The sequence below is a fragment of the Anomaloglossus baeobatrachus genome, chromosome 6 (assembly GCF_048569485.1).
Source record: "Anomaloglossus baeobatrachus isolate aAnoBae1 chromosome 6, aAnoBae1.hap1, whole genome shotgun sequence".
Lineage (NCBI taxonomy): Eukaryota > Metazoa > Chordata > Amphibia > Anura > Aromobatidae > Anomaloglossus > Anomaloglossus baeobatrachus.
The window spans coordinates 194959375-194986931 of NC_134358.1; the positions used below are offsets into that span (position 1 = coordinate 194959375).

Below are 27557 nucleotides of genomic sequence, written 5' to 3' on the forward strand. Positions count from 1 at the left end.
TTTTTCAGAGTCTCGTCCGGAGATGGGGACAGCCGCAGATGGATCTGTTTGCTACCCGGCGAAATTCACAGCTGCCTCATTTCTTCTCCCTCAATCCGGAGGACCGGCCGTTGGCAGTGGATGCTCTCTCCCAATCCTGGGGGGACGTTCTGAATTACGCCTTCCCTCCGATTCCCCTCATCCCCAGGATCTTACGGAAGATTCAAGTGGATCAGGCTCGCGTGATTATGGTGGTTCCCTTCTGGCCAAAGCGGAGTTGGTTCGCTCTTCTGCAGATTCTGGCCCAGGATGCTCCGCTTATTCTCCCTCTCCGGAGGGATCTCCTCTCCTCTCCAAGGGCCTCTACTTCATCAGAACCTTCAACAGCTTCAGTTGTCAGCATGGATCCTGAATGGCAAGTCTTGCAGTCCCGGGGTCTTTCAGATCCGGTCATAGCCACTATGCTGCGCAGCAGGAAACCAGTCACGAATTCCATATATCAGAAGGTTTGGAAGACGTTTTGTGCCCATCAGGATACCAGTCTCTTGCCCACAGGCACCGTCAGTATTGCCAGGGTGCTGGATTCTCTCTAGGCAGGTTTCAGTAAAGGTCTGAAGCCTAGTACCCTGAAGGTTCAAGTGGCAGCCCTTAGTGTCTTCCTGGACATGCGCCTGGCTGTCCATCCCTGGGTCGCCCGTTTTATCAAGGCTACACAGCGTCTTCGGCCTACGATTCGTGTTTCCTCACCTCCGTGGGACCTGAGTCTAGTTCTTCAGTTCCTGTGTTCCCCGCCTTTCCAATCGGGAGATGCGTTATCCATCAAAGACCTCACTTACAAAGCGGTGTTTCTCGTCGCCATTACTACGGCGAAACGAATTGGCGAGATGCAGGCTCTTTCCATATCGGAGCCTTATCTACAGATACGCAATGACTGCATCATTCTGAAATTGGATCCTGGGTTCTCTCCTAAAGTGGTGTCTCCAGCTACCCTCAATCCAGAGATTGTTCTTCCGTCTTTCTGCACCACTCCTGCCACTCCTAGAGAACATGAGCTTAGTTCCTTGGACGTGCGTAGCGTACTTTTGGCCTATCTGGAGGCAACTAGGAGCTGGAGATTGGACCATTGTCTATTTGTTCAATTCGGGGGTAAAAACAGAGGCAAAAAGGCTTCCAAGGCTACGCTGGCCAGATGGGTTAAATCCTTGATCTTTCCTTGATCTTATCGGCCTATTCCGGGGCAGGGCGGGACCCTCCCTCTTCCCTGGCTATTGCCGCCTCTTGGGCTACTAAGGCGGGAGCAGGTCTGTGACGCAGCTACTTGGTCGGGGTCCAGTATCTTCTGTAAACATTACAAGCTACATTTGTCGGCTGACGAACGTTTAGCCTTTGGTAGAAAGGTACTTCAGGCAGTCGACCTCCCCTAAGTCAGATTCCTTTGGTACTCTCCTGTGGTGCTGTCATGTAAGGACGTCCTGGAAAATAAGAATTAGACCTACCGGTAATGAGGTTTCCAGGAGTCCGTCATGACAGCACCCTTAATCCCTCCCTTTTTCCGGCTTGTCTGGTATTACTGTCTTGTATTGCACAGTTTTTGTTACTTTGATTCAAATAAAATGGCGTTGTACCCATCCTGCGGTGGTTCTTGGAAAGTCACTGAGTAGGTTGGGGATTGGAGGGGTTTTAACCTCTTGCGTGCTTACTGTCCCTACAGAGGATAGGGAAGCAACCTCCTGTGGTGCTGTCATGACGGACTCCTGGAAACATCATTACCGGTAGGTCTAATTCTTATTTTTATTTTGCTCCCGTGTTTTTGCACCTCCAAATCTAGTATAAAACAGTTCCCACATAAGTAAAGAAAACAAGGAGACCAGACCCCGGGTTCATGCGCACTGAGCCAAAATCCAGCGTCAGACTTGATGGCGGCAGAGGGGTGAGTGAGATCATCTTGTGACGCTGTGCATTCACAGGGGCGTACTAACAGGGGCCCACAGGGGCGTACTAACATGCTAATAGGGGCGACTGGCCGGGGAACTAACGCTCAGGGGGCTAGTGTCCTCGCTCATTAGCATACGGTAAAAGATCTTTAGAAATACTTTTTCTATAGATCTCTTTATATATGCTAGTGTATACAGGGACGGTTAGGCAGGGATTAGCAATATGCACCCAGAACTGCTCGTGGTTCTGGGTGCATATTACACCTGATAGGTTCCCTTTAAAGATGGAAAAGCACAGTCTCCAGTTTAATAAGGAATACATCTTTGAAATATAAAATAAATCTTCTTCAGTGACGCCAATCTCTATGATTTATTTTCGGTAAAGGTGCCACTTATCCTGCCAAAAATCCTGTTCCCTGTCCTCTTTTTAGGGTGGTGTACCATTTATATATATACTCAGCTCATGTTTTAAAAAAAAAATCCATTTAAATTAACTTTCTAAAAGAGATTCTAATGCCGGCGAGTCTACGAGAAGAAACGTAATGGAATTTGCGCGACCTGCTGATGTATCTCTTCTGCGGAGGACCAAAGTTAATCTAACTGATTATTCTCGGGTGACACGAGGAATAAAAACAAACATCTTGCTTATCTTACCTTGTGCTATAACTGCCAGCTGCTCGGCTGCTGATTTGCGAAGTGCCATGTCCACAGTTTCTGAAGTAAAGATTTCAGCCACTTTCCTGACAGTCTCTGCCTACAGAGTCAATGCACATTGAATACTGATTAAAAAAAACCCTGGTACACTGCAATAAAAACACACACCGCTCGGAGCGATAATGGCTAGATGTATTGAACAGCTCTTCTCAGTTAAATTACACTAGAAAAAAAAAATGATCACATATGGACATTCCGAGCGCCTGCATGGAAATATGAGCACGTAAGGAGCCGGCAGTACGCGCTTTACCCCACACATACAGCCGGGATTGCCCAAGCTACAATTATCACCAATATTAACCTTGAAGAAGGAGGTTTCTTTGTCATCCAGCTTTAAGTCTACTGATCGCTCAGTGATATAAAGACTGACAGCCTTAGATATTACATTTCCTTGGAGCTCGGGGCGCTTGCAGTTCGACTCCTTTTCGTTCATTAAATGGACTGATAACCACTTAATACCCAATGAACGTAGCCTAGAAAAAAAAAGACAATAAAAAGCAGATGAGAAGCTGTAAAGTGACTTAGAAAGTGAAACAGGTCATTGTAGGTATTTGTCAGTGCTTCTATTATACAGCACTTTATGAGGGCCATAACGCTTTCCTGCAGGGCTCAGCACTTCTGATGATGGTCAGGCTTTTCTGAAGTGTCAATAGTAACAGCATAACATATTATCAGTTATAAAACACATACCGGAGTTACAAAGAAAAGTCATACTGATACTGAGGACTCCTGGATGATAAGAAGGTGGTGAAAACCCGCCCAGGGCACTATCAATGGTGGCATACTACATATAGTACACATCAGTACAGCCACAATCCACACACAACAGTTTATACATGGTGGCTGCTCAAGGAAAACACTAACTGGGAAATCACCCATCATTTGGGAATATTAACTGGCACAGATGGTGGTAAGAAGATCTCTTCCTGTCACGGGGTATGTAATGATGGGACAGGTGCCCCTAGGCTGGCCCTCAAAGTAAAGTTCCTGAAGTGTCCCTTATCTCAAAGGTAGATTTGATGGTAACCAGTCTCAAGCCCCCAGTGTGACCCTAACTCTTCTCCGAGTCCTGATCTTACTCCCTCTCCTCTCTCCCACACCGTCAAGTTGGGCTGGAAAACAAAGCCAAAACCCCACAAAATGATACGGACAAGGGAGAATGGAAACTCGTACACACTGCACCCAAAACACACAGGAGAGACAATATATGTACAGGAAAACAACGTAAAAGGGAACTGTTACGTTGTGCTCACCAGTCTGCAGGAATTAACTCCTGCAGAAGTGAAGACCAGTGAACCTGAACCAGCCGATGCCCGGCTCTGGCTGAACAATAGAGAACCCTCAAGTTGCTTGTCAGACTCTGTAGCGTGAAAAGAGTCTGATGTTCCCGTGCCACCAGGTGTGTGCAAAGCCGAACATCACATGACACCTCCATAGGCAAAAGAGCACATTGTCAGAAATTCATTAAAGGGGTCATCCAGGTTGATCACAAAAGGCCACAGTCACTCTATAGTACTACAGACTTAAGAATCCTCACAGGATGTGAGTCAGGATTCTCTGCTGGTGGCTATAGCAGGTAGTCATGTGACAGAAAATATGCAATATCCATACTCCCAGCCAGATTCAGACTAGACGTGTGTGACCTTGCTCACTTGTATGGAGATAGGCCACTCACGACTAGTTAGAATATGGCCGGGAGAGTGCGTATTTTATACTTGTGGTCACAGGACTGCTCGGTCTCACTGTTGGCACGGGAGAATCCCAACAGTGCACGCTACGCACATTGTGAAGTTCCTCAAGGCTACGGTCTACTGCAAGCCTAAAATATGATCAAACATTATTAAGTGGAAGTGGGAATTTTATACATCCAAAAACAAAAGAGAACTTTTGCAATATTGAAAAAAAGAAGAAAAGTTACTTACGTCAGTTTCTTGGAAAATAGAAACCGCACCGCTGCTTTTAGCAGAGTGGTTTTAGGTAAAACTCCTTCCCCTTTTTCCAATGTTTCGCATAAAGCCACAATTGAATTGCCTAAAGCGTCGTCTGTATCGGCAAAACCCTGAAATGCGCAACATCGACAATATGAAGGGTATAGAGATCAGTGCACGAAACTGAAACGCTGAAGCTAAAACAGGTCAGTCTACAGGATGGTTACACATCCTATGTATTAGCATGGGGGTATATAAAAAAGGACAAACACAGTGGAATGTATGTATGCAAGGTTTTTTTGCCTTTTATCGTTTACCACACGGGTTAAACAGCTTTAATAGATCATGCATATTTTTCAGTTTAATTATTTGTAAAGGGGGGTAGGGCTGACATTCACATTTTTAGTTTGTTCTCTTTCGTTGTAGATTTTTTATAACTTTTTGTTCCCACATTATTTTTCTTTATTTCACAAAAGGATTTTCAATTGCAGTATACAGGGAAAATGGCAGTCTCCTAAGAAGCCCATCATGTGGCTGTACATTTGCCAGGAGTACTGTGATGGTAGCAATGGAGGACTTCAGTAAGCCATGGCAACTTATTGGCACCCCACTATGCTGGAGATTGATTTAAAGGGGTAAACAGGAGCGAGTGGAGCTAACTCTGGTCACTACCGATACAGGCAGATACTAGCTGTATAACACAGCTGGCACTCACTACGTGTGAAGTGGGCTCAGCTCCCGTACCCCACGTACTATTCCGTCTTATGCCGGGAAGACATTACTGGTACTATAGCCGCATTTATAGCATTTATTCACCAGTGCATGCAATATTCTGTAACACAGAATTCAGGCAGCCACGAGGTATCCGTTTCCTCAGCAATATTAAAACTTATTTTTTTTTTCCAGAAAGTAAACAGGTTATTCATGGGTAAAACCTTACCTGTACAAGAGGAATGACTGGACACAGAGCTTCGATAAACTTATTCCAAGATGAAGGCGTCATCACAAGACGCCCTCCGAGGAGATATGTGAAAATAGCTTTAGCAGCCAAACAAACCTATAAAAAAAAGAAATGTAATGAGTTTTCTGCTGAATTTTTCAGAATGTGTAAACATTGGAAAACTTTTCAACAAATCAATATTCTCAAATAATATATTTACTGACAAATTCAATTCTTCAACCTTATCTATAATTACCAAGAGCAAACCAATCATAATAAATTGGATTGTCGCCTTCGTAACAGTAGATAACATACAAATACTGTGCAACTTGATATGAAAGATGATGATCCAAAAAACAATATTACAAATGTTACTGGGAATGTGGCGCACCTCATTGCTGGAGTCCTGCAGGCCAAACGTAGCCACTTCATACAGGACTTTAGGATAAAGAAGAAAATTGATACCATTGCAAATAGAGGACACGGGTTTGGTGACGTTATGAACTCCTAAAGAATCCTAAAACAACAAATAAAAGGTATACATAAAAAAGGAATAATACATGTCGGCCATTACAATAACATACCCTATTTTCCAGACTATAAAACGCACTTTTTTTTCTTCAAAACGGGGGGGAAAATGGGGGTGCATCTTATAATCCAGATATGGCTTACCGGGTCGGTGTTGGTGGAGCGGGGTAACTGGAGGCAGGGTCAGTGATGCTGAGGGCTCAGAGGAGGGGGTGTCACTGCAGTTGAGCGGCTCAGGAGGGTCACAGAACAAAGGGTCGGCGATACTGCGGGCTCGGGGGTGTCACGGTGGTGGGTGTCACTGATCTGCCGGTGGGTCGCAGGCTGCATTGAACCGCCAGCGGTTGACACGATGAACTGCAAGAAAATAGCCGCGGAGGCCAATCTGCTCACGTGCCGCCTTCATTTTCTTGAAGTCCATTGCATCAAACGCCAGCAGTTCAATTGGGCTCGTAGCCACCGGCAGATCAATGGCACCTGCTGTGACAACACCCCCGAGCCTGAAGTATCGCCGAGCCGCCGTCTACTGACCCTCCTGATCTGCAACACGCCCTCCTCCAAGCCCGCAGCATCGTCGAACCTGCCTCCTATGATCCTCCTGAGGAGATCCACCACTGCTGCTCCCCCTGGTGAGCTAATATAAGAAACACTAGAATTATAAGACGGACCCTCATTTTTACATTAACAATTATTTTTTCCTAGTTTCCTTCTCAAAATTTGGGGTTCGTCTTATAATCCAGTGCATCTTCTAAAACGTAAAAAAAACAGTAATATATTCATGTTTGCCATTTTTCGCCTCGATATGTACATTAAGGGTTAAAGGAACTCTACCATAAAATATTAACAATATGGAAACTGATGGTTCTCTCGGCATCAAAAGAGTTTATTTCACCAAATAGTCATCAAAAATGATTAAATTAAAAAAAAAATTCATACTATCCCACATTGTAACCATTTTACTTTTCTCTCCCATCCCAAAATATAGAGTGTCAGAAATGTGGCAAAAATTACGAATACATTTTCTCAAGTCAGGGTAGTAAGATCTCATGTCGTTTTGACAAATGACATTCCACCCCATTCCATTCCAATACACCAACTGCAGCAATCACTGGAGATTAGTGATGAGCATGCACTACCAAACTCGGTACTCGAAACAAGCAGGTTGGGCTTGACTCGAGTATTATTATTATTTATTATTATAGCGCCATCAATTCCATGGCGCATTACATGTGAAAGGGGTATACATAATAGGGACAAGTACAATAATCGTAAACAATACAAGGCACAGACAGGTACAGGAGGATAGAGGTCCCTGCCTGCGAATGCTCACAGTCTACAAGGGATAGGTGAGGATACAGTAGGTGAGGGTAGAGCTGATTGTGCGGCGCTGTATCAGACTGAGGGTTACGGCAGGTTGTAGGCTTGTCGGAAGAGGTGGGTCTTCAGGTTCCTTTTGAAGCTTGTTAAGGTAGGCAAGAGTCAGATATGTTTTGGCAGAGCATTCCAGAGTATGGGGGAGGCACGGGAGAAATCTTGGATGCGATGGTGGGAAGAGGAGATGAGAGGGGAGTAGAGAAGGTGATCTTGTGAGGATCGAAGGTTGCGTGCAGGTAAGTACCGGAAGACTAGGTCACAGATGTAGAGAGGAGACAGGTTGTGGATGGCTTTGTATGTCATGGTTAGTGTTTTGAACTGGAGTTGTTGGGCAATGGGAAGCCAATGAAGGGATTGGCAGAGAGGAGAGATCGGGGAGTAGCGGGGGGAGAGGTGGATTAGCCGGGCACCATAGTTTAGAATAGATTGTAGGGGTGCGAGACTGTTAGAAGGGAGGCCGCAGAGCAGGAGGCTGCAATAATCCAGGCGAGAGATAATAAGGGCATGTACTAGGGTTTTGGCAGCTTCTTGGGAAAGGAATGTACGGATCCGGAAAATATTTTTGAGTTGGAAGCGGCATGAGGTGAAGAGGGCTTGGATGAGTGGCTTGAAAGAGAGATCAGAGTCTAGGATTTCTCCCAGGCAGCGAGCACATGGGACTGAGAAAAGTGAGCAGCCATTGACATTGATGGATGTCAGATGGGGGAATTGAGTGAGTAGGAGGAAAGACAATGAATTCTGTTTTGTCCATGTTCAGTTTTAGGAAACGAGCAATGAAAAAGGATGAAATAGCAGACAGACATTGTGGGATTCTGGTTAGTAGGGAGGTGATGTCAGGTCCAGAGAGGTAGATCTGCGTATCATCAGCGTAGAGATGATATTGAAAGCCATGGGACTCTATGAGCTGTCCCAGGCCGAAGGTGTAGATGGAGAACAGCAGGGATCCAATAACTGAACCTTGGGGGACACCAACAGATAGGGGGCAAGATGAGGATGAGGAAGTGGTGTGAGTGGGAGATGCTGAAAGTTCGGTTGGTTAAGTATGATGAGATCCAAGATAGTGCCAAGTCTGTGATGCCCAGAGACGAAAGAATTTGTAGTAGAAGGGAGTGGTCTACTGTGTCAAAGGCAGAGGACAGGTCCAGGAGGAGGATGACAGTAGTGTCGCTTGGCTTTTGCGGTTAGTAGGTCGTTAGTGACTTTGGTTAGGGCAGTTTCAGTGGAATGATGTGGTATCGATGTCGAGTATCAGGTTAATGGCAGTCAATGGGGAACTCAAGGGTTTTTCCCAAAAGATCTCACTCATCATGGGTGGCACAATGACGCAGTTGTTAGCACTGCAGTCTTGCAACGCTGTGGTACTAGCTTCAAATCCCGCCAAAGACAACAACTGAAAGGAGTTTGTATATTCTCCCTGTGTCTGCATGGGTTTCCTTCTGGTTCTCTGGTTTCCTTTCACACTCCAAAGACATACTAATAGGGACTTTAGATTGCGAGCCCCAATGGAGACATTGTTGGTGATGTAAAGCGCTATGGAATTAATGGCGCTATATAAGAGAATATAAGATTATTACTATCACTACTGGAGATCTGATTATGTATGACCGAGCCCTTCTGCTAAAGATACCATCACACTAAGCAATATCGCTAGCAACATCGCTGCTGATGCACAACTTACTAGCGATGTTGCTTAGTGTGACATCCAGCAACAACCTGGCCCCTGCTGTGAGGTCGTCGGTTGTTGCTGAATGTCCTGGGCCATTTTTTAGTTATTGGTCACCCGCTGTGAAGCACACATCGCTGTGTGTGACAGCGACAGAGCAACAACTAAATGTGCAGGCAGCAGGAGCCGGCTTCTGCGGACGCTGGTAACCACGGAAAACAGCGGGTAACCAAGAAGCCCTTTCCCTGGTTACCCGATATTTACCTTCGTTACCAGCATCCGCCACTCTCAGCTGTCAGTGCCGGCTCCTGCTCTCTGCACATGTAGCTGCAGTAAACATCGGGTAATTAACCCGATGTGTACTGTGGCTAGGTGTGCAGGGAGCCAGCGCTAAGCGGTGTGCGCGGGTAACCAAGGTAAATATCGGGTTGGTTACCCGATATTTACCTTAGTTACCAAGCGCAGCATGCTTCCACGTGTAGCGACGCTCCAGCGATCCCTGCCAGGTCAGGTTGCTGGTGGGATCGCTGGAGCGTCGCTTAGTGTGACATCTCACCAGCGACCTCCTAGCAATTTACCAGCGATCCCTATCAGGTTGTATCGTTGTTGGGATCGCTGGTAAGTTGTTTAGTGTGACTGGGCCTTTAGGCTGATTCACCTTAAAACTGATCCATTCATATTGACTTTAATGATTGAACAAAAGGATCCAGCAGCAATCAGTTCTTTTATTCAGAGATAAAGAGTGGTATCTGCACAACCCACCGAACAGCTGGAATCCAATCACTGGGTTCCTCACTTATCACAAGACTTAAGGTACCGTCACACTAAACAACTTACCAGCGATCCCAACAACGATACAACCTGATAGGGATCGCTGGTAAGTTGCTAGGAGGTTGCTGGTGAGAGGTCACACAGTCAGACGCTCCAGCGATCCCACCAGCAACCTGACCTGGCAGGGATCGCTGGAGCATCGCTACACGGGTTGCTGGTGAGCTGTCACCAGCAACCAGTGACCAGCCCCCAGCCAGCAGCGACGCACTGAAGCGATGCGGCGCTTGGTAACTAAGGTAAATATCGGGTAACCAACCCGATATTTACCTTGGTTACCAGCGCACGCAGCTACACGTGCAGAGAGCAGCGCACACTGCTTAGCGCTGGCTCCCTGCTCTCCTAGCTACAGTACACATCGGGTTAATTACCTGATGTGTGCTGCAGCTACATGTGCACAGAGTAGGAGCCGCGCACACTGCTTAGCGCTGGCTCCCTGCTCTCCTAGTTACAGCACACATGGGGTTAATTACCCGATGTGTACTCTGCTAGACGTGCAAGGAGCAGGAGCCGGCACTGACAGTGAGAGCGGCGGAGGCTGGTAACGAAGGTAAATATCGGGTAACCAAGGACAGGGCTTGTTGGTTACCTGATGTTTACCGTGGTTACCAGTGTCCGCAGAAGCCGGCTCCTGCTGCCTGCACATTTAAGTCCCCTTTACACACTGAGACTTTCTAGCGATCATGCTGCACAGCGGGAAACAAAGGACCAAAGAATGGTCCTGAACGATTTGTAGCGATCAGCAACTTCACAGCAGGGGCCAGGTCGCTGATGTGTTTCACACACTGCAATGTCGCTGGGGAGGTCGCTATTACGTCACAAAACCGGTGACGTTACAGCGATGTCGTTTGCGATGCTGCAGTGTGTAAAGCCACCTTTAGGTTTCGAAAGGGCTATACAGGCCACTGCTCCATTAATTTGCTGTCAGACTACAAGAAGAAGCCAAGCACTATACTCCATCTCTGGTAGAGAATGAAAGGTGGTGCTGGTGCTCCTTTCCGATAGGTCAGAGCGCCTTTCTTGGGATCAGTGACTTATCGACTGTCGAAAAAAATAGAATTTTTCAAAATGGGATTGACCAATTAGGTGCACCTTCTATCCAATTATAGATTTGAGCACTGTCACAAATATTTTGCACATTCAATACATTTTAAGCACTTGTGCTAGACCTAGTGACAGAGGATATTTCAGTATTCGCCTCTTCCATCATTACGGGTTCGGTGAAGACACACTGGCAGTATATCACCGGTCTTTGTATACGCTCCGTTATGGCACATCACAGCTGCTACTGGTAAAGACCAATAGGAAAAAAAGCGCTAGAGTATATGTTCATTTTCAGGCGGGGCGGGGGGGGTCAAGTGCTGGACAACTCCTTCAACAAGTTTCAGTGGCAATCACCAAATCACAACTCAGCGGTGCTGGCTACTGTATATTGCCATGTGTCTGACCAAGGCTGACAATATGTCTGCAGTTACGTGCCATGTCAATAGTTGGGTTAATGACATTTTGCCATGACAGAAGGTGGAATTTTATAGAAATTTGGTGTTATGCACTTTTATGATAAAAAAATAAATTTCATGAAAGCCCTAAAGAAAAAAAAAAAGGTGTGCAGCATCTTCTAATTACACAGAATTTATAAAGTGTTACATGATAAGAATATAATTGTTTGTACCTTAACAATCTCCAGACAGCAGTTATAAGCCTCAGCCCTGACTGCAGGAGCCCAGTTAGACATCATCCGTAGGAGCACCTTCTGACTTTCCTCCAGTAACACAGGGCCACTCTGAGCAGAACTGTAGCTGTTTAATGACAAATAAAAGTGACTTTCAAGCGGATCTGTTACCAAATGTCACACTAAAAATATTCTTAAACCGTCTGATCAGACATAAGGCAGTGAGTGTACTGCTTTTTAAAATGCAATTAAGAACTGCTGTAAAATACTCAGAGGATTTTTCCCTTCTAACACTAAAGCACCACTCCAGCTGTTTTTTCAGAGTGGCGCATAAGCCCCCTGCCCCCTGGAAATAAAATCCCCATGCCGAATGTCACATACCCACCTTTTACTGACATCACTTCGGACCTGCGACACAATCTTGAGCCTGTAACTTCTGACTGGCCAGAAGTCAGAAGTCATATCACAAGCTCTCAATGCAAGTCCATGAGATCCAGAATGAGGCTCTGGTAGAGTTGCATTGAGTTGTGACCTCCGGCGTGCTCCATGAAACAGGTCACAAATCACAGGAGACTGACCGGAGTGGCGGCAATAGACTGAAGCCACCGGGAGGTGTGTATAATACAGTGGGTAGGGGACTTAGAGATAATGCACCACTTCAGTGGTGCAATTAAAAAGAAAAAGCTGGAGCAGTGCTTAAAAGAGCAATTTATGAGTCATGCGCTATGATTTTTTTTTTTTTTATACAAAAACTTGGCATCCTTACAGGGTGTGTAGACTTTTTATATCCCCTCTATCTTTGCAGGGTAAGAAGCTGCAAAACTTGCACTTATGTAAAGACAACAGACAGAATAAAGATCCTCAACATTCACATGTCCTTCTTCCAATGTGGCTACCTAATTCTGAGAAATGTGCTATTGGGGGTCTCCATGTTGGAGAAACAGAAGAGAAACTGAAATAAAGGATGAGGTCTCTTTATCACAAAAAGACCCATTCACCTGTGGCTAAATAAACCATATGGAAGTTATCACACCAATGTCAACATCACAAAGACAGAAAAGTCGGGGACTAGAAATTTATGTCAGTCTTCGATACCCTTCACACAGGATTCAATTTATGTAAGGATTTAGGTCTTAAGCCCCCATACACAGACTAATGGTGGTCAAACGTGTCGATATCGACGGGTATGTCTGACATTAAGGCATGTAATATCTGGCATACAATCCTAAATCATGTGGTAAGGCTGGTTAAAGGATCATCATTGAGTATTACGATTGCTCCCCCTCCTCCCAATAGCTAGCGCTAGAGTTCAAGCTCTCTCTTTCTCTGAAGGGATATACAGTATGTAACTTTAAATGGCAAGAGGAGCATTGCAAGGCCTACAAGTCTCCTTGAGCCAGTTTGGCAATTACTGCAAAGAGAAACATTCCCCACCTTGGACAGTTTATCAGTGGTCTGTCAGCTAGTTAAATCAGGTCTCCTGCTTTGCACTGATGAGGGGGAAAACTACCTGAAACATGTGTCTGAAAATGGATTGTCTAGTTTGTCTTTTTAAGGCTTATATTAATGGGTCGATATTGACTTTTAGGATTGCTACTCCCAATTGTGGCGCTAGAGTTCAAGTTTTCTCCTCTTAAGATACTGTTTGCATACAACATCTGAGGAATTTGGTACAGAGACAGTGTAGGAATCAGGTCTCTGATCTTACATCTATTTGGCACATAATAACTTTCACACCGCCTATCTAAACCAATTAAGGATTTACTCTCCAGACTCATTAGGTTTGTCCACTTATTACCCCAGAGTTTTGCTCTCTTTGCATAGATATGTCACCTGAGATATGATAATCAAAAAGGTCTGTGGAGCCTCTGTTTGGAGTCTCAACAAAGAAAAACTTCCCAGGGGGCAATGCACCTAGGATTTCACTGTGTTGAGCGCCCTCGATGGCTGCCGGCAGTGTTTTTTCTGGCTGGTCTCCCCGAGATCAGTGATTGCTTTTTCTTGTTGGTCTACTGGGCATTGCTCCCACCTAGCCAGAATCCTACTCCACACTGATGAGGGGCAATACCCTGAAAACAGCTGTCTGTGGATGGATACCTGGCCTTGGTATTTCCCTTGTCATATCTTTAAACTTGTCAAGAGCTGGATATTGACTAAAAGGGCCACTTAATATGGTGGTTATGGTGATCTCTTAAAAAGAGCCACTCCTTGGCTAGGTCCTTCCCGGAGGGATATCTGGCTATGTGTTGAGACTCCTAACAGAGGCTCCACAGACCTTTTTGATTTGCATACTTCCCAGGGGGCAATGAACCTAGGAATTCACTATGTTGAGCGCCTTTGCTGGCCGCCAGCAGTGTTTTCTCTGGCTGGTCTCCCCAAGATCAGTGATTGTTTTGCCTTCCTGAGATATGACGGTATACCATGCCTGAGTAAGGGACCCATATAATCTTGAAAGCTTGCTTTGTAACATCACATTTTATTTTTGTTATCCATTAAAAAGGTATCATATCTATAGATGTCTTATTGAGGGATGTATTATGGCCTAGGATAAGTCTTCGGAAATTCTGCCTGTAATAACACATGGATTTTACGTTATGTTTAAAGCAATTGTGCTAATTAATCAGCTAATCAGAAGTGCAGGGATTCTTGGAAATAGACAAAGAACATTCTCTACACAAACAAGTAAATTGGCGAATAAAACATGCAAAGAAAAGACGAACGAAATGTAAGCAGGGTTTTCTTTGTGGTATTGCCTGACCTCTGCTGGCTTCAAAAGCAAAGAGCCGTGCGGAGCAGCATGTTCTGTTCCTACCATTACCATTAATACACCACATCAGAGAAATAAAAGCTGAAAAAATGAATCAATAATATGGTAATAATACAGAAATAAAGAGCAGGAGCAGATGGTGTGCATACAACAAATGGAAAAATGGACAAATAAAACAAAGTAGAAGGTAAATATAAAAATACTTTACATGTTAGAGCAAATGTGGATGAACTTGTGAACCAGAGGGAAGTGTTTGTGGTAAGGAAGGCTGGTGAGGGCTTTTTCAGCAAGTTCCACCAACTCCAAAAAGTTTGAACCCTAAGAAAAAGAAAAAATGCACATAGAAAATAGATTGCTACAATTACGGCAATTACATCACATAAAACAATAAAGTCTAATATACAGAAAAACATACTGAAATTTTTCAGGTAACGGATCTAACGGTTTTAAAGCACCACTGCGTTTATCACTAAAGTGTGTTCTCTGCCTGTAGTAACAGTCACAAGCTCTCAATGTAAATCTATGTGAGCCTCGTTTTGGTTCTCAGACACTTACACTGAAGTGATTTGTGGTTCACCCACCAAATACTGGAGCGATCAGGAGGGTCACAACTTAGCAGAAGATGACTGCAGCGATGCAAAGGTGATCGAGCAGAAGGCTGCCCAGTTTGCACAAAGACTGCAATACCAATGGAGGAAATGGAGTTAAAAAAAAAAATAGAGAAAGAAAGTGGGATGTTCACAGGTTTTTTTTTCACATGGATTTTGGCAACTTCAAAATATGTCCATTCAATTTCAATGAGAAATCTGCACTGCCATTCATATGGATGAATATACTGTATTTCCAATGCGATTTTTAAAATCGGTCACCATTGCAGGTATCAGAAAGTCCTTGGTTACCCCTCTCCACACACAGCAGTTTTTAATTGCAATGAGATGAAACACAGTTAGGGTCATAGAGCTAGGGACCCCAATATAGAGATATAGCCTGACGAGGTTTTGGGGCTCAGTTACATTGATCAATGCGATTGCTAAATATCTCCTTTTTCCTAATATTCATGGCAGGTATGCATTTCATTATTCACATGTTCAAGTCAGCAAGTGGCATTTTTCATTGTATGCTTCAATGTTTTTCAGTATGCTTATAGCATTATACTATTATCTAACTTTGATGTGCAGCCTTATCCTTATGTACCATTGCAGGTATCGGCACACGGGAAAGCCTTATTCACAAGAAGTCATTTCTGCTGCCGATCCTACAGCAAATACACAACCGATTATTTTGCTACTCCATGTTAACATTCTCATAATGGATACCTTGCTTCAGCTAACATGCTATGTGCATTTGTTAATGTGCAGGGTGATCCAACATCTGTGTTCATGAACTTCTAAGTGGCTACTTCTCTCCATAGCTGATTCTGGAAACTGTTCATAGGGAGAACGTGGTCAATCAGCCATAGGAGTCTCAGCTCATGAATATAGTGGACTACTGAAAGTGTGCAAAGCATTGAAAGGAATGCGCTCGTCGTAGAATTAAAGGCATGTGCCCATGATCAGGACCCACTGTGTTCTGGAGGCAGTGGGTCCTGACCTGCGAGGCCACAAGTCTCCTCCGCAGGAGAATGCAGGAGACCGCAGCTGCCTGTGCCCCTGATCAGGGTTTGGGCCGCTGCCGTCTCTCACTGTGTTCGCACTGTGGAGGACTTTTGCGACTCTGTAGCAAACAATTGACATGCTGTGGCTCCAAAAGTCACACTGCAGGTCAGTGTTTGCTGCAGGGAAGACAAGCACAGTGGGCACGGGATCTCTAGAAAAACCATTTACTATGCTTGTACTGTACAATGCAGCGTTTTGGACACAGCTGAAGCATGCTGTATCCAAAACGCTGTGAACACTGATCGTGGGCACGTACCCTAAAGAGGATTTTATTAAAAACTACTACAATATCTGTGAGTTTCCTGTACCTGAACTTAGGGTTTCTGTCACCGCTGCCTTTAAAGGTGTTATCTGTGACTATTTTATTTTCTTACAATGTGCCTAAGAACTAACATGCAGGCAGTTGCTAACTACCTGTCTGTAATAACTGGCGCTACCTCAGAGACCATTCCTGCCCCAATTCTGCTGCTTCACGTCAACAGAGCGGCTCTTCTTCAGGGCTTGCCTGTCGATGAGGTGTGACTACTGTCATCCTGCTGACAGACACATGGCTCCCTGCAGTTAGGCAGCAGGGAGCCAGCTGTAAATTAGCATGATGTCAGAAACATCACCCTGTCACCAGAGCAAAGCGGAAGAGAAGTCGCTCTGTTGACATGACATTAGCAGAACTGGCAGAATCGCCGGTAGGAGCGATCTATGACTGCTCTGTGCCGGCAAAGCTCTACGTCGGGGAAAAAAAAAGCAGGCCCGACGCAGAGGGGTGCACACCGTTCTAACCACTCATTGGCGTCCCCGTAGCCAAAAGGAAGCGATGACAACCAGGGATTTGCTGAAGACCACTGTGTCTGTCATGATGGTACTCTTGTGAAAACCAGCGCTTATCTGCGTTCATTGGAGAACGTGATTTTTGCTAGATACAACAATACTGTAGCATTGCTGTATATGGCACAAGCGCTTGGATGATCGTAGGTTCAAATCTCCTAAGGAAACTAACAAATACAGTGAAAAGTTAAAAAAATAAATAAAATTAAAAGCTTTTAAAATAAATAAATAAATAAATAAATAAATAAATCTTAAAATCACTCGTGTTTTCCCCTATTAAATATTTTCAAAAAACACATTTAGTATGGCGGGAATAGTGAAAGTCCAATCCATCAAGATATAAAATGAATCTGTACACGGCATGACGGGAACAAAAAAAAAAAGGATCAAGGCCAGAATATTGTTTTTTGCCAACCGCAATATCACAAAAAAATATAATAACAGGCGATAAAAACATCCTATCTATCCCAAAATGATATCAATAATAACTTGGGGCACAAAAAACAAGCCCTCACGTAACTCTATATCTCGAAAGTTTTAAACATTATGGCTGTGGGAAAAGTGGTAACACAAGTAAATCTCCCACACCCCTGAATTCTTTATTTCCACAGGGCGTTTTTGTTTTGTTTTTGCAGCAAAACCCCATCTCTTGGTAGGAGATAGCATGCAGTTTTGTCGCGTTTTCTTTCCTGCAGTTTTTCACTTCGTCATTGATTAGTATGGGTGAAAAACCGCAGCAATGGCATACTCATTCTTTCAAAAACGCTGCAAAAACCAAGGGGGCTGACATATCCATCAGGGAAAAAAAAACAAGTGTTGTGTGTGTGTGTGTGCTGTGCATGAGGTTTCTGTAATCTTGTTGGCTTTGCTGGGGACTGTGAAAGCAGCACTTTTTTAGCATGGATTTGCATAAAACCAAGGCAAAAACCATGTAGCCGTTTTGACACACTCCAAGATTTAAAATTTTGCATGTAGCAGTGCTGGGAGACCTGCCCCCGCACACACCAGGCTTTCTGTGTACACAGACAGAAGCTGCTAATCACAGAGGGGGCGGAGTCAGACTACAGCTCGTGCTCCTCAAACTCTAATAATAATATTTATTCATTTATATAGCGCTATTAATTCCACAGCACTTTACATACATTGGCAACACTGTCCCCATTGGGGCTCACAATCTAAATTCCTTATCAGTATGTTTTTGAAGTGGGGGAAGAAACCGGAGAACCCGGAGGAAACCCACGCAAACACGGGGAGAACATACAAACTCCTTGTAGAGGTTGTCCTTGGTGGGAATTGAACCCAGGACCCCAGCACTGCAAGACTGCAGTGCTAACCACTGAGCCGCCACGATAAAGCTAAGAGGCTTAAACTAACATTGCAGGTACACAAAAACACATAAGAGGTGATAAGAGACCAGGGCTGAATCCTCTGTTTTAACTCTTACAGCATGAGGTCTTCAGATTACAGAGCAGAAAGCTGCTGACAAAGTCCCTTTATAATGTAAACATCATGAGAAGCACTTGGGTATTCTGGGTACAAGTAAGCTCAGCAGTAAAGATGGGTGAACCCACAGAAAAGGAGGGGAAAAAAAGCCCATTTCAGGACTTGACTTGAACCCAAACATCTCCCTGCAAGTCTATGAGAATCAGAAGGAGGCTCTCTTAGGCTTGGCCTGGAAGTCACTCTTCAATACAATTCATAAAAACACTAGAGCTGCCGGCAGGTTACAAATTACAGAAGACCGACCAGAGCAGCAGCAATAGAAGATGAAGTCGGTGGAAGATGATTATAATACAGGGGGCAGGGGACTAACTTATATAGCATCACTATATTGATGCAATAAAAACAAAAAACACTGGAGAGGTGCTTTGAGTTGCATCTGCTACGACTGCTTTGCCTACTACAGAGGTCTCAATTATGCTGCATTTGCTTTATAGTTGAATCACCGATCCTTAGAATAGGTGGTAACCTGCTGATTGTTCAGGGTTTGACCCTGGGACCTTTATAAATATCCTCTAAAATAGTTACAGAGCTACCAGAGGTAGCGGAGTATAGACTTCAGCTTTATCAGGCAGTGTTCTGGTGAGACAACGTTTTTGAGTCAGTATTTTTTTTTTTTTTATGCTAAAAGTTATTCTATAACAGCTCTTGTCTTATGTGACGAAACTTACCAAAATAACAAGTCTCAGCCTGACACCTGTCATTCACGCATCTTTCTTGCCACAGGGAGGCCTGTGAGGACATTGAGTCCTGCTCTTTGGAACTGTTACTAGAATATATGTTTGTAAAGTTATGGATGCTAAAAATGTTTACTGAACAGAAGAAATGGGATTAAAGGGGTCCAGGACTTTTCATTGTTTTATTATGGGCCTAAGAACGATCAGACAGGTAGAACTTTTCACTGTATTTGTTAGCTTCCTTAGGAGATTTGAACCTACGATCATCCAATTGCTTGTGCTATATGCAGCAATGCTACAATTCTCCAATGAACGCAGACAGACGCTGGTTTTCAGAAGAGTACCATCATGACAGGCACAGTTGTCTTCAGCAAACCACTGGTTGTCATGGCTACCTTTTGGCGACGGGGATGCCAATGAGTGGTTAGAACGACATGCACCCCTGGAGGAACACTGTAAATGCCACGGTCACACCGGAGGCTATTAGAGGCAGATGATGGCTGAATATCTCAGCCATCATATGCTGGGAAAGATGTGGGCTCGGCTTATGACGTACCCTTTACGTAATATACTGTTAAGTGGTTAAAGGAGTTTATGGCTTTCAACAGAGTGGTCCCTATTTGATTGCAGATGAATTATATACGGCACTCCAGAAATAAGTGATGAGGTGCGAGAGTAGGGTTCCAGTCCGTGATTAGTAGTAGTAAATCTCTGCACTAAATTGGATCTTTTGTAAAGACTTTATTGACAATCAGGAACAGACTGTAATAAAGATAATGGACGTTTCCGTCAATCACAGACCTTCATCAGGACTTCACTGTGTTGCTGTATGTTATGAATGCAGATCACCCACAAGAAAGTGAATGGAGATAAGGCGCTGAAGTGTGGTGACCTGGTCACTATCAGTAAAAAATGTCAATTAGCTGTATATTCCTGATTGTCAAGAAATTCCCATCCTTTAAAATTCAGTGCCAAGTTTTGCAACACCATTCCATTGCAGTAATGTTAAAAAACAAAGCCAAACAGTACTCAGCGTCCCCAGGTCCAATGCCTTCTCTCGTCTTTGGCTCTGTTCTCGGTGTTTTGGCTGCAGCGGTGACATCACAACTACAACACGCATAACTGCTGCAGCAAGTTGTTGAGCTCAGCACCTCTGCTCATGTATCATAGATGAAGTCTTGACGTCCCCACTGTAGCCAAAACACACAGAGCAGAGAGCTGACACTGGGCCTGGGAGGGGTGAGGACTATCTGGCTTTGATATTTTCCACGTCTCCAATCATTTCAGGACCACTTTGTTGAAACGAGAAAATTCCTTTATATGATTAGAAGATCATACACTATTTATCAAAATAAATAAGAGAAAAACATCAATACCTGTCTAAAATCAAATACCAATAATCTGATTAACTTTTACCATTAATAGAAGAGAGAAAAGAGAAGTTAAATACTAGTATATAAGAATAGAAGGCTGTTGCACTACTAGATGACATAACTGACACAAACGAGTCTGCGTATAATAATGAATACACAATGGAAAAAAAATTCAGATAGTGTCAAAAAGGAACAGTGATTCCTCGAAACATGCAAGTCTTCTGGCCTTCACAGGACACCGTACCAAGCAGAATTTACGTCACATGCGCCTCCAGCTTCCATCCGTGTGATTAGCATGTGGATGTTATTGGCCGCAGCGCCCTTACAACTATCGGAGAACTTTTTCCAGCTCTATTCAAACAGGATTGGACATTTGTAATCTGTACATAATGACAAGTGCACAGAGACGGCAATGATCTACATTCATCATTTAGGACTTGGGCTGAAGTGTTTGACCACATTACATTTCATTGTGCTTCATCATGTGGACTTCATAGCGCACTCTGCTGTGTAGACCCTCATCTCCTCTGTATGTACTATTCAATATGTGGCAGTAGGTCTTCCAATTGATTTGTACTGATTGGGCCCTATAGGGTTTTCTCAATAGTGTTTTTTTGCTAATTTATGCACTCATATATTGTACAGGTTATTTATTTAGTATTCTTTATTATACATATACCCATTAATGTAAATTATTTCACCCTGTGGTGTGGCAGCACTCTATTCTTTTTATATACCTCTATTTTATATAGGTCAAAACACAGGTTTTGTTCTGCCAGAGGCTACCAAATTCCCTCTTTATATATCTCTTGCGGGCACTAGTGTTATTCTTGTTGCTTCCTGGTGCCATTAGGGGCAATTGTAAAGTTCAATGAGTACTGTATAAATCTCTATTTAGTTAGCTTCAGATAACGTCAGCCACTGAAAAACACATAGTGGCATACAAATGTTTGGGCACCCCAGGTCAAAAATTACTGTTATTGTGAGCAAGTAAGCAAATTGAAAATTAAATGATCTCTAAAAGGCATAAAGTTAAAGATGACACATTTCCTTTGTCTTTTGAAAATCTGTGGCCACAGAAGAGCAAAGAGCAGTGCGTGCAAGACAAGCCATGAATCTCACAGAACTGGAAGACTATTCCAAGGAAGAATGGAAGGCAATCACTGAAACAGGAATTGAAAGACTCTTCGCTGCAAAAAAAAAATGTAAAAAGATTAAAATATGGGGGTTTTTTTGCCTAGAATATAAAAGGAAATGTGTCATCTTTAATTTTATGCCTTTTAGAGATTATTTAATCTTTAACTTGCTGAGGTGTTCACAATAACAGTGATTTTGACCAGGGGTGCCAAAACTTTTCCATGCCACTGTAGTTTTACCGCAACATTACAAGAAAAGAATAAAAGTAGAGCTGAACGGATTTGCAAAAAAACAGGAACGGCGGATCCATGCTCATTTTTTTTTAAAAAATACGGTCTATGGGAACCAGAATACGGAGATTAAAAATGTTGGTGGAAGGGATAGGGCAGGGGTCGGGAACCTTTTTGGGCTGAGAGAGTCATGAACGCCACACATTTTAAAATGTAATTCCATGGAAGCCATACTCACCGGGGGGAGCGGCGGTGGTGGAGCAGCTCAGAACGTCCCAGAAGGCAGGCTAGGCGATGCTGCACGCATGGAGGAGGGGGTGTCGCGGCTCAAGAGGGTCAGAGTGCGAAGGGTCGGCGATACTGCTGCGGGCTCGTGGAGTGTCATGACGGCGGGCACCACTGATCTCCCGGTGGGCTGCTTTGAATCTCCCGCAGTTGACCAGATCGAATTCAAGAAAATGGCCGTGGAGTCCTATCTGCTCAGGCGCAGTCTCCACGGCCCTTTTCTCGAAGTCGGTCTAGTCAACTGGGGGGAAATGCAAAGCAGCCTGCCGCAACACCCCACGAGCCTGCAATATCGACGACCCTGCGCCACCACTGCCTCCTTGATAAGCCATATGCGGTTTGTAAGCCGCACCCCCATTTTTCCCCCAGTTATGGGGAAAAAAGGGAGTCTTACAAACCGGAAAATATGGAATTTTTTTTTTTTTTTATTAAAGATTTGTCTGCGAGCCAGATGCAGCCATCAAAAGAGCCAAATATGGCTCCCGAGCCATAAGTTTCCGACCCCTGGGATAGTTGCGCGCGGTGTACTTACCGAAGCTCACTGTCATGGCGGCAAGCTGCTTCCAAGTCGCGCATTCACTTCCGGAGCTGTATGCGTCTAGATCATGCACTAAAAGTAAAGGTAGATGCTAGAATGTACAAGCTCCTTCTAGGTATGACGTAATTTGTCAAGTGATGGCGGGCGTGTTCAAAATGCAACCGGGTTTAGAGTAAACATTCTTTTTCTAAGTCCACGTGGGCATGGAATTGTTTATTACAGAAGCGGGGATCTGGGGGTAAGATGTGTACTCCTCTGCTCCTCCATATGTGGCCTACTTCATGATTCAGACAGCGCCTGTGATTAGTTGCAGACCGACGCTGTCACACAGGCTGGGGGCATGTCTGACTGCAACCAATCACAGAGGCCAGGCCAGCCGGTGGACAAGGAAAGCAGTGCATATGTATGAGCAATGACTACCGGAGGCCGCAGGAGCAGTGTGACAGTAGCGTTGGCGCAGTGTACAGCTGCGACGGAGCCTTGGTAAGTATGAAGCACTTGCTTTATTCTTATTTTTACTACTTTTTTTTTTTTTTTTTTTTATTTCTCGAGTGTCGGATCCAGACCAAACACCTGTAATCCCGGGCCCGGCATCCAGGCAACCTTGAAACCGCAAGGAGCTGGGCTTTTACAGTCCGGGTCCACCCATCACTAAATAAGAGGATTTGGTGGCCAGAATTTATAAAAAACAAACAAACCAGACCCTGTAAAATGACTTTCTGACATTACCCTATAAATCATCCCCAAATTCCTGGAATATTAGATTTTAACCCAGCAGCTCTAGATGTGCTATATCTGTGGTACTTGCACTTTAGATACGCCATGCTGAGCATCAATTTTACTGTGTGTTTATAGACCGCTATAAAAAAATCTTCCATGGATCCATCCAATTCTCCCAAAGGTGCTATTTTTCATTGCTGAACTAACTGCATCCATATAATGCAGCTCCTATTAGCACTGCAGCAGTAATGACAATATTGTTAATGACTAGTTACATCTCCAGGACGAGACAAACACAAGCAAATGAGAAGACGAAGAAATCCGAGCTGTGGATATAAGGAAATGGAGGGACAGGTATTACATTCTGATCGCATTCATTATATCGTTCGATCCAAACAATAAAAGGCAGTGCCAACTATTACTTTTCATTCTAAATGCCCTGAGATACACGTTTTCACGACATTACTCCATAACCGTAGTAGAACCACATCTACTCTGGTTTCCACAGAACGCCATTGGAGAAGCATATGCCGTATACTGTTAAATACACTATATTTAGCAGAGCTCTGCCAGTAAACTGACTCGTGTGAGGGAGGGGGGAGAAATCCTTCATTCCTGCTCCGAGGTCTATAATAACATGTTTCATAGGTGCCGAGGGAACATTCCCACCACTTGACAGCATGGCAATAGCCTGATCAAAAGAAGGCACTATTTCCAAAGATCAATGCTCCCTAAGGCAGTGAGAAAAAGTGCGCTTTAGTCATTTATTCATCAAGGAGAAGGAACATATTGCTTCCATTAAAGTGTAATATGGCAAATGGCCCCTAAAAAAATGAAGGCAGGGGACACTTATAATTTGGGCTGGTGTTATTTAGTCCCAACAGTCTATATTTTGAAAATTTTCTGTGCGAGTCTTGAAGGGGAAAATTACTAACGCCGTGATATAGATTCTCTCAAATGTGCAGGGAGACGGAAATCTGGAGCACTGAACGAGCAGTTATCCATCACACAGACATTAGGGAGCCCAGAAGATCCAAAAGAAGCCCAATGATGGGTGGCACACAGTCTAGGTCATATTATGCTTTATACTTCAACTTTATTTTTTTTTATCTTTTTTGAATTTTTATTTTATTTAAATAAGAAATGCTGTAAAAAAACACATTCTTAAAATCCAGCAGAAGAAAATAATAGGAGCATATCTCCATATACGAGAAATAACTATAGCACTAGGTCTCTGGATCAGGGGTCCCCAACATGTGGCGCGGGGGGACCTATGATGTGTGGCTCACTGTCTGCCAGTTTGGTGCATTCCTATCAGGTTTAGAGCCGGTCTCCAGATAGTGACTTTTGAGACTCTCCCTGCAGAGAAGGTCAGATCTGGACCCACATATACTGGGTATAGGGGTAATCAGCTAATATTTCAAGCTGGAGAAGGGATGATACTGCCCATTAAAGGGTTGCTTGATTCTAGAAGTGATGGTATTCTTGCATCAAGCACTCCATCCAAACAGAGAGGGCAAGGTGGGAACGCCTAAATATAAGAATACTGCCTATAAGAGAAGAAGGAGGGCACGTGGTCGCAGCGTGATTATATTGTTAACAGTGGGCACTGGCTTTCACTATTGTGGGAGGTGCAGCAAGTATGTCATTATTCAGGGGGCTATATGTGTGGCTCCCGACAGTCTCTAAAGCTGGGTTTACACACTGCAACATCTCAAACGACATCGCTGTAACGTCACCGGTTTTGTGATGCAATAGCGATGTTGTTTGCGATGTTGCAGTGTGTGAAACCTATCAGCGACCTGGCCCCTGCTGTGAAGTTGTAATCGTTACAAATCGTTCAGGACCATTCCTAGGTCCTTTGTTTCCCGCTGTGCAGCATGAAGTTTCAGTGTGTGAAGACTTTGAGCGACTTTGTTAGCAACTTCCCTTTCAAAAGGCTGCTTATCAACGTCCCCAAACAACCAGCTGGGTCGCTCTGCAGGTCCGGATCGCTGTTGAGTTGTTGGCCAGGTTTGCCTGTTTGAACGCTCACCAGAGACTTAGCAGAGACTTAGGGAGGTCGCTATTGCGTCACCAAATAAGAAATAACGTTTGGAACTCCATTCTATGTCTGAACTGGGTGCAAAAACCTAAAAAACATCACTATGGGGAGATAAGGTATGCACACCAGTGACTATGTAAGGGGAATACATGGAATAGCAGAAACTGCTGTGTGAATACTGACATGAAAAATTCAATAGCTATATGTAAGGATGAAATGTGAAAAATGGAACCTGCATTACTGCCATGAATATATGAATAAAGAGAAATTTAGCTACTGAATTGATCAATGCAATAGAGCCCCAACACTACGCCAAAGTATTTCTCTACGTTGGGGTCCCTAGCTTGTGTGTGTCCTCTCATGCAGTTAAAAAACTTACCGTGTATGGGAAGCTGAGACCCAGGCTATATATACGATGTGGATTGGCAATAGGTGTGTGTGGGGAGAATACATTCCATGTATTCCCCTTACATAGTCACTGGTGTGCATACCTTATCTCCCCATAGTGATGTTTTTTAGGTTTTTGCACCCAGTTCAGACATAGAATGGAGTTCCAAACGTTATTTCTTATTTGTTAGTTGTTTTTCGTTTGGGAACCCTCCCCATACACACCTATTGCCAATCCACATCGTATATATAGCCTGGGTCTCAGCTTCCCATACACGGTAAGTTTTTTAACTGCATGAGAGGACACACACAAGCTAGGGACCCCAACGTAGAGAAATACTTTGGCGTAGTGTTGGGGCTCTATTGCATTGATCAATTCAGTAGCTAAATTTCTCTTTATTCATATATTCATGGCAGTAATGCAGATTCCATTTTTCACATTTCATCCTTACATATAGCTATTGAATTTTTCATGTCAGTATTCACACAGCAGTTTCTGCTATTCCATGTATTCCCCTTACATAGTCACTGGTGTGCATACCTTATCTCCCCATAGCTATTGCGTCACCAAACCGGTGACGTTACAGCGATGTCCTTTGCGATGTTGCAGTGTGTAAACCCAGCTTAAGAGATGAATATGGCTCTTAAAGCGGTTGTTTTAAAATGTACTTTGTAATAAAATGATAACAACAAGTTCCAAGATAGGATGTGTATAAGGGTACTTTCACACTTGCGTTCAGCGCAGTCCGTCACTATGGAGAATAGCGCAGTCCGTTAACGCACTGCGCTATTCTCCATAGACTTGTATGGACGACGCACTGTAACGCAAGTGTCAGCGTTGCATCCACTAGACGACGCAGCGTCGTTATTTTGACGCTGCGCCGGGCGGGAGGAACGCAGCATGTAACTTTTTTTGAGCAGCGCAATCCGTAGGATTTCACTGCGCATGCTCTCTCTGGCTCCCTGCACCCGTAACCAAGGTAAATATCGGGTAACCAAGCAAAGTGCTTTGCCGATATTTACCCTCGCTACGTGTGCAGTGAGCCAGACTTCCCCGCTTGCCTCCGCTCCCTCCCGCGCTACACTCCGCATGTATGTACACACACACACACACACACACAACCTGTCCTCAGCGCCATGGCCCGCTCGGCTCCACCCACACTGCACTCCGCCCCCCGCACACATTCTCGGCGGCCGAACGATCAGCTGATCAACCGGCCGCCGGCATGTGAGAGCGCTCAGATGAGCGCCCGGCAGCCGGCTATTGAGAGCGATCAGCTGATCGTTCACAATAGTCTGCTGCCGGTAAAACTGTAAAGAAGGAAAAAAATAAATAAATAAATAAATAAAAGCTTTGCGTTGTTTTGTACGATCCGTTGTGCCACTATATGCAACGCATCCGTTGCAACCGCACACAACGCAATGCAACGGATGCCGTTCAACGCAAGTGTGAAACTAGCCTAAAGAAGAAAAAAGATCCTGTACTGAAGCAATCTTACACATGTGCCTCTGTTATATACTCTGTAATGGCTATGTCTGACCGTACAGGAACATAGTCACACCATATCACATGTACTTGGCTGAGAAGGAAGCAAAAAAAAAAGTACACAGACAAGACAGCACGGGATCACAGGTGATTCTTTCTGGGAGGTAAAACATGTTTGAAAACGGGCAGGGAAATGTTTTACCTCACAAAAGAATCAGCTGTGATCTCCTGCTGTAATGTGTGTATACTCTTTTGCTTATTTCTCAGCCCAAGGGATATGGTATCAGACTATGTTCCTACTCTGTTTCCCCAAAAATAAGACCTATCCCAAAAATAAGCCCAAGTATTAATATTTTGAGCTTTTTGGAGTATGCTT

General features: G+C 44.1%; 1 protein-coding gene across 3 annotated transcripts in view; it reads right to left on the bottom strand.

Moving 5' to 3' along the window:
- RTTN (rotatin) overlaps positions 1 to 27557 on the bottom strand; it is a 324013-nt gene that overhangs the window by 206774 nt on the left and 89682 nt on the right. For all 3 annotated transcript variants that reach the window (XM_075314609.1, XM_075314608.1, XM_075314610.1), the window contains exons 14-20: positions 14536 to 14645; positions 11561 to 11687; positions 5887 to 6012; positions 5496 to 5612; positions 4550 to 4686; positions 2929 to 3100; positions 2568 to 2667 (exon numbers count right to left, since the gene is read on the bottom strand). In XM_075314609.1, the coding sequence (XP_075170724.1) occupies positions 2568 to 2667; positions 2929 to 3100; positions 4550 to 4686; positions 5496 to 5612; positions 5887 to 6012; positions 11561 to 11687; positions 14536 to 14645 (889 nt within the window). The remainder of the gene's footprint in view (positions 1 to 2567; positions 2668 to 2928; positions 3101 to 4549; positions 4687 to 5495; positions 5613 to 5886; positions 6013 to 11560; positions 11688 to 14535; positions 14646 to 27557) is intronic.